The sequence below is a fragment of the Ochlerotatus camptorhynchus genome, unplaced genomic scaffold (assembly GCF_037179485.1).
Source record: "Ochlerotatus camptorhynchus isolate MF236.1 unplaced genomic scaffold, CSIRO-AGI_Acam_v1.1 ptg000503l, whole genome shotgun sequence".
Lineage (NCBI taxonomy): Eukaryota > Metazoa > Arthropoda > Insecta > Diptera > Culicidae > Ochlerotatus > Ochlerotatus camptorhynchus.
The window spans coordinates 7,906,640-7,923,162 of record NW_027040988.1 but is presented as its reverse complement, the minus strand read 5'-3'; the positions used below and the strand labels follow the sequence as shown (position 1 = coordinate 7,923,162).

The window sequence follows — 16,523 nt, the reverse complement described above, 5'->3', positions numbered from 1 at the left end:
AATATTTCTCAATAATTCTGTATAAAATACACTATTGAAATCTGCAACTCCCTTAGAGTTAACATGGCATTCACTTCAGAATGGTCCTGAATTCTTACCCAGAGTCAGAATTGTCTTGGCTGGAATTTTCCCAGAAGTTCTGCCCAAAATAATTTCCAAAAAATGAATTTCTCTTCAGGATTATCTTGGAATGCTCTTCCAAGTTCTATTGGAACTCTTCCCGGAATTGCATTGAAACCATAGAGGGAACTATAAGACCAGAAGGTCCTGAAGAAACGTGCTCATCTTTTTGACTCAGCTCTGGTACTATCTTCGGTCCCAAGCTAATCGATGCACCCCTCGAAACGTAGGAAAATCCACGAACCACTCATTTTATCTGTCAAACTATCAAAGCGAATCAAAACAAACATAGTGTAGTACTAGAATTTCGACTATAATGGGGTATGTTAATCGATTTGCTTGGGACCTCGCTTGGGACCATTAGGCTAGTCAAGTAGTGAGCCAATTTAAAATCGATAGTTTCGTAATGATTGTTGGTAATGTAATAGTACCACAGACAAACAGACGTAACTCTTCATTGTGTATCTTCGTTCATGCATTCAACGGTTGATTTGAATATTATCAGTTCCGCGAACTACTCGCCGCAGCGCTGGCATCGGATCACTTTGACGTTTCTATATATTCTATAGAAATTTTATGCAATATTGTTTACGAGCTAGCGAGCAAGCTTGTTTTCCGCGAGAAGCCAGATAGATGTCGTTACTGAGGTTATATGTTTTGAGGTCCTATGTTTTCAAGAACAAGTTTTTCAAAGAGTTACGTCTGTTTGTCTGTGATAGTAGGTTCAGACTACAGAGTCAAACGCTGTCCAGACTGGAGAGTTATAACATGTTATAACGGTTGTCAAATAATTGCAACACAGAAACGACCATCAAGATAGCGCTATAACATGTTATAACTCTGTAGTCTGAACGTACTATCAGACGAGTTATCTTTATGGTATTAGAACTGAGCCAAAAAGTTGAGCACGTTTCTTCGGGACCTGCTGGTCTTACATATAGTACGTTCAGACTACAGAGTTATAACATGTTATAGCGCTATCTTGATGGTGGTTTCTGTGTTGCAATTATTTGACAACCGTTATAACATGTTATAACTCTCCAATCTGGACAGCGTTTAAGATGCAATTACCGATTTGCATAAAAATCTGTAATGTGGTCGTCGGAAAGTTTTGTAATTAATTTTCTAATTTTTATGTTAGCTAAAATCTCGAACAATCTTTATTTCTCCAAATGTACTGGGGCTAGAAAAACATATCGTGAAGGTTTCATACTAAAATATTAATCCTGGAAAAACTTGCTCGTGCGATTTGTTGTACACATTTTTTGTAAGAAATCAACCTTTACATTTCATTTTTATGCAATTTTTATTGCAAGAGATTAAACCAAAAATATTTAGTGATTTTCCATGTATTGATAGGAAGAGTCTGGAATATTTTACAAGCCAGACATTTAGAAACCATTTGTAGTCGTGAAGTTGAAGCAATTATCTGAATTTAGAGATTTCTTAAACATATTTGCAAATTTTCAAATTTTTTAAGTTACCAACACATTTGAAAGTTCGGAAAATTTGATTTGTTATTGAATTTCTGCATTTGAATATGTCGGTTGAGAAGCATGCACGTAGATACCATGTTAAAAAATAATGCAAGTCGGCTGAAATATACTTTTACGATTTAGTTTAACTCCTTATTTCATGTTTTATTATTACGCCAGATTTGAATGTTGTGTTACATAAGTAAAATAATGTTTTGTTCATTTGTTCCGACCAACTGTACCATTATTAAACTTTTTTTTTTCCTATTAGGTGTCGAACATGATCCTGTTGGGTGCAATTATAAAACCAACAAGTAATTTAACCACATTTACTGAACAAAAATTATAGTAGTTTACCACATCAAATCTACTCTTACATCTACATTTTACTCAAGATAGATAATTCTACAAGTCTACACAGCTTAACGTTAATCTTCTGATACTTCTAGCAGCTCCTCGACGTATTCAACGTCTTTAAGCATGATTTCCTCTTCCATGGGTTCATCATAAACTTCGTCTTCGTCGTCTTCTACTTCTATAACAGTTTCTACATTGCCTTTTGTCTTGGAGGTTTGCTGTTCCGACGTTGACAGATTGACTGTTTGCAAAAACTTATACTTATCCAACAACTTCTTCCGTCGCTTCGCTCGATTCTGAAAACGCGATATGAAATTATATTGCAAATTACGAACTCTATTGCTTCCTCTTACCTTGAGAACCACTTTTCGACAGCCCTCGAATAGCTCCGGGAGGGCTTCCATCGGGGTGAACGCTTGTCCTTCTTTATCCGGAAGATCCGGGTGAGTGTGCTCGTATCGTCGTTCGAACGTTTTATAATTGTTTGTGACGCATACCTGAGCCGGGCATTTGTACTTCCGGCGATGTCGACACTGCCAGTAGGTATAATGTTCCGTAAACAAGGCCGAATGGTACCGTTCACCGTAGTACACCAAGGTGAAGTACACGGAACGAGGACCTTTCTCGAAGAAGAAGTAGTCAGGGTACGAGTCGGCCAATACAAGTTGTTCATCTAACGGGGGGCCAATCGGTGGTTTTTTCGGGACATTAAGGGCTTCGCATTCTTCCTCGATTTTGTCCAGATCCAAATCTTCTTCTACAATGGTATCGTCTTCGTCTTCCAGCTCACCTTCGTCCATTTCTTGAATTTCCGGTTCACGTTTTTTACATTCGCGCTTCTTCACTACTCTCGTTTCTGACTTACCGGCTGGTTCAAGTCTCTTCGGTTCACTTTTTGTTTGCTTTTTCGGATTAGTTTCTGGTTCAAGCGACCGCTTTTTTGGCTGACTTTCTCCTACGGCATAGCGAGCGTTTGGTTTTATTTTCCTTTTTGGTCTTAAACCGGTAACAACCTCCGCTTCTTCGTCTGAATCTAAATCATCTACAGTTAGTGGTGATTTTGACTCGTTTGTTGGGCTGGCAGGTTCATCTTCATCATCCTCTTTCGCCAATGTATCTGCAGCGAACTCCTGAAATTTATCTTCGAAGCTCACCTCCTGCTTCACGTTTTTTGCTCGTTTCTGAAATTAAATTCAGTTTCCATTAAACCAACCTTTAAATACTATGTTGTATTAGTTATTTACCTGTTGAACAATCCTCTTACAAATCTGGAACATTACAGGAAGGGCCTCATGTGGCGTAAAAGCTTGTCCCTCTTTCTCGGGCAGCTGGCCATGAGTATGTTCGTACCGTCGCTCGAACGTCTTATAATCATTAGTCACCCAAACTTGAGCAGGGCATTGATATTTTCTCCGATGAATACACTGCCAGTAGGTGCTGCGCTCGGTGAAGAGCGCTGAATTGAAACGTTCTCCGTAGAACACTATCGTGTAGTAAATTGAGCGGGGACCCTTCTCGAAGTAAAAGAAATCTGGGTACGACTCTGCCAATACTTGTAGTTCGTCTAGTGAGGCTTTTTTATGTGACCTTTCCGCTTGCTTTTCTTCCCGTTTGCTTGTAGAAGCTCGTACAATACGCTGTTTTACAGGTTTTTGGATAGGACGCTTCTTAGGACTTTTTACGGGTGACTTCTTCTTATTGAATTTCACTGACCGGCGCGGCCTTTCTTGAAATACCTCTTCGGCTTCGCTAAGTTCCAAGCGATCTTCCTCTTCGAGTTCGTTTTCTTCCAAAACCCCTCCTTCTCGATTATCTTCTTCATCCTCCTCCTCCTCCATCTCTGCTGACGATGCCGAACACTCCAGTTTGGGCGGAACAGTCTTAACGAACTCATCATTCACATGACACTGCTCTTTGAACTGATGGAATCCCTCCAAAGTTACAACGCAGTCATAGCACACGACTGCGTCCGGTTCATCATCCGGATCAATCTGGAATATAATTACCATAATCACTCGACTAAAGATGCCAAATCAAACAAGGTTACCTGCATCTCAATCAAATGCAAAAGATTTTCCAGTATATTTCCATTGGCAAAAACCGGCACTTTATCTTTAGTTTTCGACAAACAAAGACGGCAAAACGATGCGAGGCGCACGGGTGAGCTCATGGTGGATAAATTCGATTAATTCGAGGCAAAATTCACATGAAGTTTTTTTACGATTTTATGCGACGAAAACGAAGCGCGAATATTCAATTTAATTTACAAGTCAACTGTCAAATGCCTTCAAAAGGCCTTTTCATTCTTACCCCGATGAGCATGTACACGGTAACCGCAAAATACTCCATAATGACTAAAAAGAATGCATTTTGAGGGAGGGACTAACCCATAAAATGAGTAATACTTGACCGATAAATGAGTATTTCCTAATTAAAAAAATACCATAAACGAATGATAACCCAAATGATTGAACTGTTCAATAAATGGTTTGGATGATACCCAGAACACGTCGTTAAGCAAAATAACTATAACAATTTTATTAGGGTTGCAACTAAAACTGGACTGTTCTAAAAATGTATAAAAGTGTGTATAGAGATTAGTGACGTTTAACGCACGCACACTAGCGAAAGCAATGCCGTGTAAAGTTGTTTATTATGTTCCTCTGGCTAACCAAAAAACGTATGAAAGTAGACCTGTCAAAATGAGTTTGACATCGATTTGTTACGTATTTTCCTCGGATATTCACTAATAGAGTTCTCCAGATGCACAAAAGTGTGCGTGATACCGCGCGCTACCTTTTTAAGTAGTTGTGATATCGCGATACCTTTTTGTTTCTTCTTATTCTTTATTTTTATGTATGGATGTTGGATTTTAGTGTTCGTTAGATTGCGCTTGGAGATCTCTATAGCGAATTCGTTTATTATCGGGGTTGGAACCAGTTCCAACCCAGTGCGAAACCGAACTTTTTGTCAGTGCGAACCTCAACCTGAGCTGGGTTTTAAAAACAAACGATCAAACTGACGTTTGTCAGAAAACAAGCAGACCAAATCTTGATACCCGATCCAGGTTGGAACTGAATAATAAACGAATTCGCTATAACACGCTCTCACATATCGCACCAATACAACCGGACGTGAAAATCTCAATAATGCGTATTTCACACCAAATCAAACATATCAAGCTGAACATTGCATTAGGTCCTAAGAAACATTGATCGATTCTCTTCGTCGACTTTCTCTTTCGTTAATAACTTATTATATTATAATGTATATACCCACCATGATTTGTTCCATTAACCAAAGGATAACTTTCCTTATTATGAACTAATCATTAATTGAGGTACTCATATGTACATGGAACAAAATTAGTACAACGCTACACACCTAAATTTTTTCACCGAGGTTCCAACAACCGAGTAATTCTGCAATTCAGTGCCAACATTTCAAAGGGGCGTAATTGCTTTTGTAAACAATGACTTCAGCCGTCAATTTCTCGCGAATGAAATCCTACCTCTCCCAAATAACAATGCTAGCTGGTAGAGAAAACATTCCTCTACCTGCTGGTGTCATTATTTTTCATGAGTGAGCTTTTATTCGCGAGAAATCGACGGCTAAAGCCATTGTTTACAAATGCAATTACGCCCCTTTGAAATGTTGACACTGAATTTATTTTGCTGAGATTCAGTAAAACAATTGCTGAGACTCAGAAACATAACATTTTGCTGAGATATCGGCCAACGAACAGATATTTTTCAGAGATATCAGCAAAAGTAAATGCCGAGGTAATCGGCTGTTGTAGATTTTACCGAGCTAGATTAAGTGTGTAATTCAGGAGCTTTTCCGAATGCTGTCACTGTCCCTGAGGTCACATAATAATCATGGGGAAAGTCGTCACTAAAAATTAGTTTAGAGTGTAGTACTGCTTCCCAGATTCTATTTTGAAATCACAATTGTCTCATATGTATAGAGCTTTTTGATGTTTAATCGACGCACACTACTGCACCATTTAAATCGAACCAGTGTGAGCAAGAGGGAAACAGATTAGTGGGAAAACAAACCGTGCATTCATCCATGTGTGCTAGATAGAGAAAGACGATTAAACGTCAAATAGGTCTATATGGCTGATGAGCCTTGCTCGAGGTTACGTTCAGATTATCAGATGTACAAACTAAGATGCACATACCTAAAAGTCGGTAATGAATACATAGAAATCGGTAAAAATTACCGATAATCGAAGAAAGTGCGAATACCTAAATTATAGGTAGTCATTGATAACCCAAAAATAACGTTTAAAATGTCCTAATTTATAATAAAAAAAATAGCAAATTAAAAGCAAAAATTAACGATTTTTATCAGTAAAAAATACCGATAATTGTTTACCTATAATTTAAGGTAATCATAGCTTAGAGTGTAGGATGTTCAGAAAAATAGTCCATTTTATGAAATGACAGGAGCTGGTTTGCCTGCCAGAATTTGATGATATTGATATTGCTTCTCACAGCCGTTAGGTAACCGCCTCCTGTCAAAGTTCATTCATGAGTTGAACCAGAAACGTCTCATAAAATCAGGCATAACATTTGATAACGGCACAAAAGCATTTGTAAACAAACATTCTAAGGCCCTTTACACGCGAACTAAAGTACGCCCACGCAAACCAATACCACTTACGGAAAGGTGATAGTTGCCCATATGCGATGATGTTGTTGGTTTGCGTGGGCGTACTTTGGTTCGCGTGTAAAGGGCTTAAGAAGGTTTGTTTACAAATGCTTTTGTGCCGTTATCAAATGTTAGAAAAAAGTACACAAAATTAAGTTCTTTTCACTCATCTCGACACTATAGTGCAAGAATCCAAAAGTAGATAAAGCGGGTCAAAGTATTTTTATTTACTTGTGTGCAGTTCGCATGGAATTTTCCACTGGCTTTTTAACCAAAAGTATGTTAGGGCCTGTTCATAAACTACGTAGACAGTTTTTTGGGATTCTTGACCCCCCCCTCCCCCTGCGTAGACAATTGTCCATACAAAATTTTTAAAATTTGTATGGGCCGTGGATAATTGCCAACCCCCCCCCCCCTAAACTGTCTACGTAGTTTATGGACAGCCCCTTAGTTGTACCCAACAGTGTGTAAATATGATTATACCAGCTAGCTGGCATCCCTATCTTGTTTGCCTTGCCTTGAAAAGAGCTAACATCGCTGCGGACCCGCGAATTGCGGGCCCCACTGACAGCTCATAATTTGTAAACAAATAGAAGATTCAAGCCAGAATTTCAAAAAAGGCGTGACTGATATTATGGATATTCTTAATATTTTTGCTTACATTTTGTGAAAAATAAACTTAGGACTCATAAAATATTATTTTCTGATTTTCTTCCACGAAGTCAACCATTTATATGGCATAAAAGGGAAATAATTTCATTTGATAAAAATAAGACAATTCAGTCACGCCATTTTTGCAGTTCACACTGGAATTGTGACGTTTCAGATGTTGGTTTCAATTAGAGTCGGTGTATAATGAGTCACGCCAAGAGAAAAACAGTTGAACTCGCATCACGGTTTTCGAAAGATTCCCTTTCTTTTCACTTGGCAACAGAGGACTTCTGCATCAACTTCAAATGACTTCTAGCGAAGAAAAAAACTAAAGTCTGTAGTACATCATTAAATTAGTGATTTTGTCAATTTATCTTAACGAAAAATAGTAGAAATTCTCATTACTGACAATTACAAAACGTATCGCATGACAAATGTAATGCTCCCGGCGTGTTTATGATCATTTCTTCGATTATATTTTATATTTAATTGCAATACCTTTCGTGGACCTTTCATAGCATCGTAATGCTTGTTTACTTTGCACGATAGGTAGCCGGTTTGACAGTTCAATAGGTAGACTTGGCTTCACTCTTGGCGTGACTCATTATACACCGACTCTAGTTTCAATAACATGGCGGCATGCCAGCCAGCTGGATTATACTCAACGTTGGGTTCCCACACTTTACTACCCCTGTTGGGTGGTTTCGCTCCTCCGTTTTTGACAACATTAGAAGGAGAAAAGGAGACAAACTAGTCAAAAGTAGGTAAAAGTGAACTGGCCGTTGGGTACTTTTTTCTTACCGTGTACACACTATTTCAAAACTACCCATATTTGGGTAGAATCCACCCAGATCCGTCAAAACTGAACCTGCCCAAAAATGGGTAAACTGTGTTGGGAGTGACAAGTTGACAAATGAACAACATTGACATCAATCCGATCGACGTTGTTCATTTGTCAACTTGTTACTCCCAACACAGTTTACCCATTTTTGGGTAGGTTCAGTTTTGACGGATCTGGGTGGATTCTACCCAAATTTTTGGGTAGGTTCAGTTTTGACGGTCTGGGTGGATTCTACCCAAATTTGGGTAGTTTTGAAATAGCGTGTAGAGCTTTTTGACGTTTAATCGGCGAACCATTTAAAGCGAACGAGTGCGAGCAAGAGGGAAACAGATTAATGGGTAAACAAACCGTCCATTCATCCATGTGTGCTAGATAGAGAAAGATGATTAAACGTCAAAAAGGTCTACACGGAGATGAAAAACTACTCAAAATTAAGTACTTTTCCCTCAATTCCGGGGTTCAGCCCAATAACCCAAATTTGAGTAAATCGCATATAGTAGTTTCCATTTAACACCAGCAAAAAAAATACCTACTCTTAAGTATATTCTACACAAAATTAAGTTTAATTGAAGTAAATTTGAGAATATGCAATTTACTCAAAAGTAACTTATTGGGCTGAACTATATCGTTGGGTCGAATCTCTCGTTCCTTTTTTGACAACAATAACGAGTGCAAGTGAAAGGCTGAAGTCAATATTAAGTAAAAAGAACTCAAATTTTGGGTAATATTTTTTCTCCGTGTATAGTCGGTAAAAAATACCGATCATTTCAAGCTGAACATTGTATTACACTGAAACAAAGACCATAGTTAGGAATACTATTTTGCAGAAAACACTTATTCTCAATATAACCATGCTTATTGCCGTTAAATCTACTATGAATTCAGTATAGTTGACTATGAACCCGCATAAGCGCGAACCATAAATTGACCTTACCGATAATGGTTATAAATTGTTTATAATCCCTGCTAAACTTCAACTGAAATGGTTATGGAACTTTACATGAACGTTTAATGATAAAGTTTTAACCTTAAGTATTATAGTTTTTTGAAAGTGGACCTTACAAATAATGGGTTGTTAAGAACCATTACCATTCCAAATTCTTGTTTTCTCCATACATTTTCTGAAAGAAAACTTTACTAAAACCTTTTAACTTATGGTTTAAGAACATTAATGGTAATGGTTATGGTAACCAGTAAGGTCCATGAATGGTTTTGTAACATCGATCAACTTTATGTGGAATATATCGCGAATTGGTTGCCTGTAAATTACTGATTACCAATTCACGATATATTTCACGTAAAGTTGAGTGATAATACAAAACCATTAATGGACCTTACTGACTACCATAACCATAACCATTAATGTTCTCAAACCATAAGTAAAAACGTTCTAATATAGTTCTCTATCCGAAAATGTATGGAGAAAACAAGAATTTGGAATGGTAATGGTTCTTAACAACCCATTATTTGTAAGGTCCGCTTCCAAAAAACCATAACACATAAGGTTAAAACTTTATCACACAAACGTTCATGTAAGGTTCCATAACCATTTCAGTTGAAGTTTAGCAGGGATTATAAACAATTTATAACCATTATCGGTAAGGTCATGTGATGGTTCGCGTTTATGCGGGAATGTTAACAAATTTACTATGATTCTGACAAAATTACTATGCTTGGTCAAAATGCATAGTAATTTTGAAAGAAATAATAGTAAAATTAAATGAAATTGTTTTCTGCACAAATCTATTGGTGAGGGTATTTAATTTAAATCAGCAATATAGTATTTTTAACAATGGATTTTGTTTCAGTGTAGGGTCTTACCCTAATCTGTATTTAGGAAATCTCAAAATTTTAGATGAAAAGATTTGCTATATATGGCTCATATCATGTAATATAGGCTGTCTTGCAATGAGCACTCATATATATAGTTTTCACTGGAAATCCCATGTATGAATGCTCATTGCAAGACAGCCTATATCGATGTGCGGTAAAAGAGGTGAGGAGAAAGGAAACTAGTGGACTCTTTCATTCTGACGGTGTTCTTATGCAACAGCAGACGTGACGTCACGTCTGTTGCTGCATAAGAAGACACGAGAACGAAAGAGTCCACTAGTTTCCTTTCTCCTCACCTCTTATACCGCACATCGAGCCTATATTACATAATATAAGCCGTAGTCTGTCCGGGGTATAAGGTAAGGATAAAACCACAGACAAACAGACATAACTCATTGAATATTTATTACTGTAAAACATCGTCGCTAAAACATTACCGCCATTGAATACACTGTGGTGGGTAGTACACTGAACAGATGGCGGTAGTGTGTAAACGTCAAACGCAAGGGAATTGACTATGCGCGCCACCGGTGGCGGTACTACCAACTATGATACTTTTAAATTGACCGTTAAATGCTTGTTCGATGAACAACTTGCGAGTGTTATGTCTGTTTGTCTGTGATAAAACTATCTTTTTTATTCGTATATTGTAGTCGAAAGCATATTCGTATATTGCACTCATTCACCACAGCAAGCGCAACACAAACAGCAACATCAATCCAAACGCTGCGCTGAACGCTAGAGGAACAAAAACGTTTCCGGCATTCGGAACTGGATAGCTCTTATTCCGGTCTGAACAAACTGATCGATGCCGACGAGGATTACAACTGTTTTCCACTACCGAAACTGAACTACTCCCACTCCGGTCTGATGGAGCTGATCGAAGTCGACGTCATAGAATTCGATTGCTGTGAAATTTGGACAAGTAAACTACCACGACTAAAACGTTCGAAATTAGTGTGCGAAGAACCGGAAGATTAGGATAACTGGTTCCTATGCCTTACTCAGTGGAGGAAATATGATTGTTGGAAATAGAAAAGGAGCTGGTTGTGGAATATAAAAAGTAGGGGAGATCGATTGCATGATTTAACATCTGGATGGGGTAGCTCAAGTCATGCTGTTGGAATTTTGACTACATGTTTTAGGAAAAAGTTGGAGGGTGGTGTACAAGACACGACCGCATTGTTCGATTTTCTACTTTGTTGTTTCGGTATTATTTTGGAATTAAGTGAAAGTTAAAGTTAAGAAAGTTGCGGTGGCCCTGAACTGTGATGGTTTATTTATGGCAAGCTTTGCAATAATCACTGGACCTCGTGGTTATTCGCGTTTATACATATCACTTGCGCATGAAATCAGTTTGGCACGGCATTTGTGACCAGCGTACCTACCAGTCAATGAGGTACAGAAAGAGGTGAAGCAGATCGTGATTTTTTTTTTTATTATTATAGTCACTTTAACACTCTTGGGTCATTCGTGACTTGTCCGGGGGTGAGATTTGAACTCATGACTTTGGCGTGAGAGGTATGGATGTTAACCAGTACGCCGGGGTCGTGAAATATGGTTGTATTAGTAATTTAAAAAAATTAACGAAAACGCAAGTAGTGACGTCATTAATTGCTTGTATCGTACAGGGGTTTTACTCACACAACTTAACCGATTGCTTCACCTCGGTAATCTAGCTCATTGCCTTCCAGTAGCATGAAACAGGTCAAAATTTACCCAAATCTGTCAATATTTTTTTTGTTTTGCATTTGCTTTTAGCAAAATACTGAACTTTTCGGGAACATTCACTCCAAAGAACTCACCAACTTGAAGTGCTGAACATTGTATTAGGTCCTAAGTAACATTGATCGACTATCTTCGTCAACTTTCTCTTTCTTTAATATTGCTGATTGCATCTGAAACTGGACTGCCCCAAAAATGCAAAAAGTGTGATAAAAGTGCACCTTTGCGTCAAATCGTTTTGGTGTCTTCGGAGCACTTATTGCTTGCATCATAAGAAATAAGTGCATCGAAGACACCAAGACGATTAGACGGAAGCTCGCACTTTAATCACACTTTTTAATAAGTGAAAACGCGCTTATTAGTCCAGTTTGGTGTGAAATGCGCAATAACTTGAGCACAAAACCTTTTCTTGTTGTGTTCGTCGTATTAGATGCTAGATAAAAGCTTCTTTTATCGATCTGTGCGCTGAAAATACCGGGGAATGTCTTTACATGGCGCCGTGGGAATACAAAGAGAAATTCGACGAAGAGAATCTGTCAATGTTACTTAGGACCTAATGCAATGTTCAGCTTGACTTTTTGTTATATGCCTCATGTATGTAACAAATGAAATTTTGATTGCCTTTCTTTTTGAACACACCGGTAAAGTACACAGACTCCTCCCATCATGAGTAGTTTGCTATCAAGTAGCGACACTGGCTCCTGTACTTTTGTATACTCTCTGTACTTTAAGTCTATACCCTCTGTACTCTGTATTATCGAAGACAACAAATCAAGAAGACTGGCAACTCTTCCATTTTCTCATACACAGCAAAAAAAAATGTAATATCGATCAATGTAATTCAAGCTGATGTATGAAATAATGATGTAATAGCAAAAAGCAGATACAATATTACATCAATGGATGTAATTTTGTTCGCAAAATCGATGTACATCGTACAACGTTATATTACACAACCGATGCATTGACCTGGGTGCAGCAGTTTGGATGTAATATTCAACAACTTTTTTTTCTGTGTACGAACACGTACAATCGTGTCATCTGCCGCTCAAAGGTAAATGCTTCGAACGAATTTCCAAAGATTACATCCTCAGACGAAGGGTTTGTGTATATGCTCATTTTTCTACGCGTTGCTTCCACCTTCACTCAAGCGCAGCGCTACTTTATCTGTCGCTTGAATTTTGGCAAAGTTGCCAGTTGTTGTCTTCGGTATTATTTAACGGTTCGGACGATTTCGAAGATGTCGCGCAGCAGGAGAATGCATACGATGAGGGTTTCTCAGTTTATGAAAGTGAAACGGAATAAATTTAACCCACCGACTACAAATAGAACATAATTTATTTCATAAACAAATTATTTGATTTTTGTATCATTTTGATGTTTTTAGTGACAAATTGAATGGGTGAATCATGGGTTACTCTACATAAATTCTATTCTAACTCTTTTCTGAAATGAACTTGGTGGCCCTTAAAAGGGCCGTTTTGTTACGTTGGTGATAAGTTTTAACCTCCGAAACCGTACAGAGTGCGTCCCTGTCGCTTCAGAGTGTGGACGACACCTATGACGGTTTTGCGCTTGGCGTGTTCAGTGGGTGACAGCATCACGGATTTTTCTAGGAACACCTTCAGTACACCTCAGGTTTCTTCGTAGATATAACCGGAAATACGCTTGACACCACCACGTCGAGCCAGACGACGGATGGCAGGCATGGTAATATCAAAGATGAATACTAAGATGAAACTGTCTGAAGAAAAAATTTCTATTTTAGTGTCCTCTTTCACGGTCCCTTTCATCCAATGAATACCCCCTGTATTCAAGGTAATTTTGTGGTTTTGCTGCCCCCTCGGCAGAGATGAAATGTTGCGCTCATTTTTATCAAAACAAACACACCAAAATCAGAGGTGTCCCATTTTTTAATTACTCGATTAACAACTAATCGATTTTTTTTGTTCGCTGTGCTGCCATATTTCCACCAATGAGAGTGCAGCACATGTTTGAAACGAGCGGTGATGATCCTCTGGAGAAGTTAATGCTTATTTCGGCATGATATAACCGATTACAAATATTTTACTTTTCGGTTCATTAATCGATTAATCGATTATTCGAATGAAAATCGCCCATCACTAGATGAATGTGAAACGTCATTTCAAATATATGGACCGTACATAAATAATGATACAATTTGAAAGGGACCGGGGCTCATCACAAATTACGTCGATACGGTAACTGAAATAAACACGAGTGTTCACCGGTTGGTAATATCCTGGATGTTAACACGCAGAACCTTCCGATGACGCTTGGCGCCTTCTTTTGCAAAAGCTTTGTCTCCCTTCCCGCATAAACGCGAACCATATCTTGACCTTACCGAAAATGGTTAAAAATTGTTTATAATCCTTGCTAAACTTTAACTGAAATGGTTATGGAACTTTACATGAACGTTTGTGTGATAAAGTTTTAACCTTATGTATTATGGTTTTTTGGAAATGAACCTTACAAACAATGGGTTGTTAAGAACCATTACCATTTAAAATTTTAGTTTTCTCCATACATTTTCGGAAAGAGAACTATATTAGAACCTTTTTACTTATGGTTTGAGAACTTTAATGGTAATGGTTATGGTATTCAGTAAGGTCCATGGATGGTTTTGTAACATCGATCAACTTTATGTGGAATATATCGCGAATAGGTTGCCTGTAAATTAATGATTACCAATTCGTGATATATTCCACGTAAAGTTGACCGACAATACAAAACCATCCATGGACCTTACTGACTACCATAACCATTACCATTAAAATTCTCAAACCATAAGTAAAAAGGTTCTAATATAGTTTTCTTTCCGAAAATGTATGGAGAAAACAAGAATTTTGAATGGTAATGGTTCTTAACAACCCATTATTTGTAAGGTTCACTTCCAAAAAACCATAATACATAAGGTTAAAACTTTATCACACAAACGTTCATGTAAAGTTCCATAACCATTTAAGTTAAAGTTTAGGAAGGATTATAAACAATTTTTAACCATTTTCGGTAAGGTCAAGATATGGTTCGCGTTTATGCGGGTTGCCATAACTAGTCATTGTTGCTTGATGTTTGTCGTTGAACGGGTGAATCGAAACTAAGCCAAAAGCGTAGTTAGCAATCTGTTATATAAACAACCAGCTCTATACCATATTTTCTCGCATCCCATTGGCTACATACAGTCATGATGATGCAGCTTTGTCGATATTGGGAAATTATGCGTGATAACATCCAGGGCCTGCCATCCGTCATCTGGCTCGACGGGGTGGTGTCAAGCGTATCTCCGGTCTGATCTACGAGGAAACCCGAGGTGTGCTGAAGGTGTTCCTAGAAATTATGATCCGTGATGCCGTCACCTGTACTGAGAACGCCAAGCGCAAAACCATCACGGACATGGATGCTCTGAAGCAACAGGGACGCACTCTGTATGGTTTCGGAGGTTAAAACTCACCACCAACGTAACATTGGTGACCCTGAAAAGTTAGAAGTCATTTCAGAAAAGAGTTAGAATAGAATTTATATACAGTATCCCCTGCTTCCAAGTTTGGTTACAGGATTACAACTCTGGAGATCAGCGGCGTGGTGTAGTGCAATGGAAGGGCCTCTCCCTGGGGGAACCGCCTTCGTGATCACGGTAACCCCTACGCCAGGTAAGTATTGGCGTGGTGTAGTGGTAAGCGTAATTACCTCTTACTCAGGTAAGCGTTATCTCGAGCGTTATTACCTGGGTTCAATCCCAGTCGGCGCCACTGGGATGTTCTGAGGCATAACATCTCTTATCACGCCTTCCTTCGGAAGGGAAGTAAAGCCGTTGGTCCCCGGTTCATGAGTTGATGGGTCGATAGGTAGGGTTCAGGCACAGACAAACAGACATAACACTTGCAAGTTGTTCGTCGAACTAGCATTTAACGGACAATTTAAAAGTATCGTAGTTGGTAGTACCGCCACCTGTGGCGCGCATAGTCAATTCCCTTGCGTTTGACGTTTACACACTGCCGCCATCTGTTCAGTGTAGTGCCCACCAGAGTGTACTCAACAGATGGCGGTAATGTTTTAGCGACGATGTTTACAGTGAGAAATATTCAATGTGTTATGTCTGTTTGTCTGTGGTTCAGGTGTGGGTAGCATTGGTGCTCAGCACGGAAAACAAATCCAAGGAAAAAACGGAGAGCATTTTGTGTGGTCGTTGGGGCCGTGTGGTCCTGAATTGGCAGCAACATGTTCCGCAATTGCATCATACCTATTCGTACACGCCCGAAGATCGGAGGCGAATGTCACTTCCACTTGTTTCATCTAGGAACCATTCTCTGATGACTGTGTTGGGGAAGCAGCATATGCGTACGTAATTGGTGGATTTGTTAGTTATTTCGAAGTTTTTGGACAATGCTTGAAATTTACCACTTTTTCAATAGTTTCAATTTGAAAATCAACAATCAAAAGCATTGTTATCGATGTGTAGGAATGTTTCTGATCGATTGGTGATAATTTTTTTTGAAATTGGTCTAGGGGCAGCTAAGTTACCAACATTCAAAATCTTTCATAATTTCATTTGTCGGTTTTCATAAAGTGTACCCCCATCTTCCCGAAAGACGTAGTCCTACGTCAAAAAGAGGTCGTTTGGATGGGGTTACGGCATCGAAAAGAGGTCAAACTACGCTTACGCTACTGTTGGCACCTTCAGTAGATAACAAAAGATTACCAGCAGCTCAATTTAGCCATCTATCAACCAAGCTGAATATCGCAGGTATCAATAACAAGGTATGTGTGACTCAGAAGATTAATGCAAAAATACATGTTTTAATGTGGTACGTTTTCAAATAAATGTCTTTTTACGGTTGTATTTA

General features: G+C 38.6%; 1 protein-coding gene across 1 annotated transcript; it reads right to left on the bottom strand.

The window, feature by feature from the left end:
* Window positions 1-1,599: 1,599 nt before the first annotated feature.
* Window positions 1,600-4,202, bottom strand: LOC135712728 (uncharacterized). Its single transcript, XM_065235762.1, has 4 exons — window positions 4,000-4,202; window positions 3,197-3,943; window positions 2,306-3,133; window positions 1,600-2,248 (listed from the first exon to the last, which is right to left on the bottom strand). The coding sequence occupies exons 1-4, from the start codon at window positions 4,120-4,122 to the stop codon at window positions 2,024-2,026; spliced, it is 1,923 nt and encodes a 640-aa protein (XP_065091834.1). The 5' UTR covers window positions 4,123-4,202; the 3' UTR covers window positions 1,600-2,023.
* Between the last annotated feature and the right edge of the window lie 12,321 nt (window positions 4,203-16,523).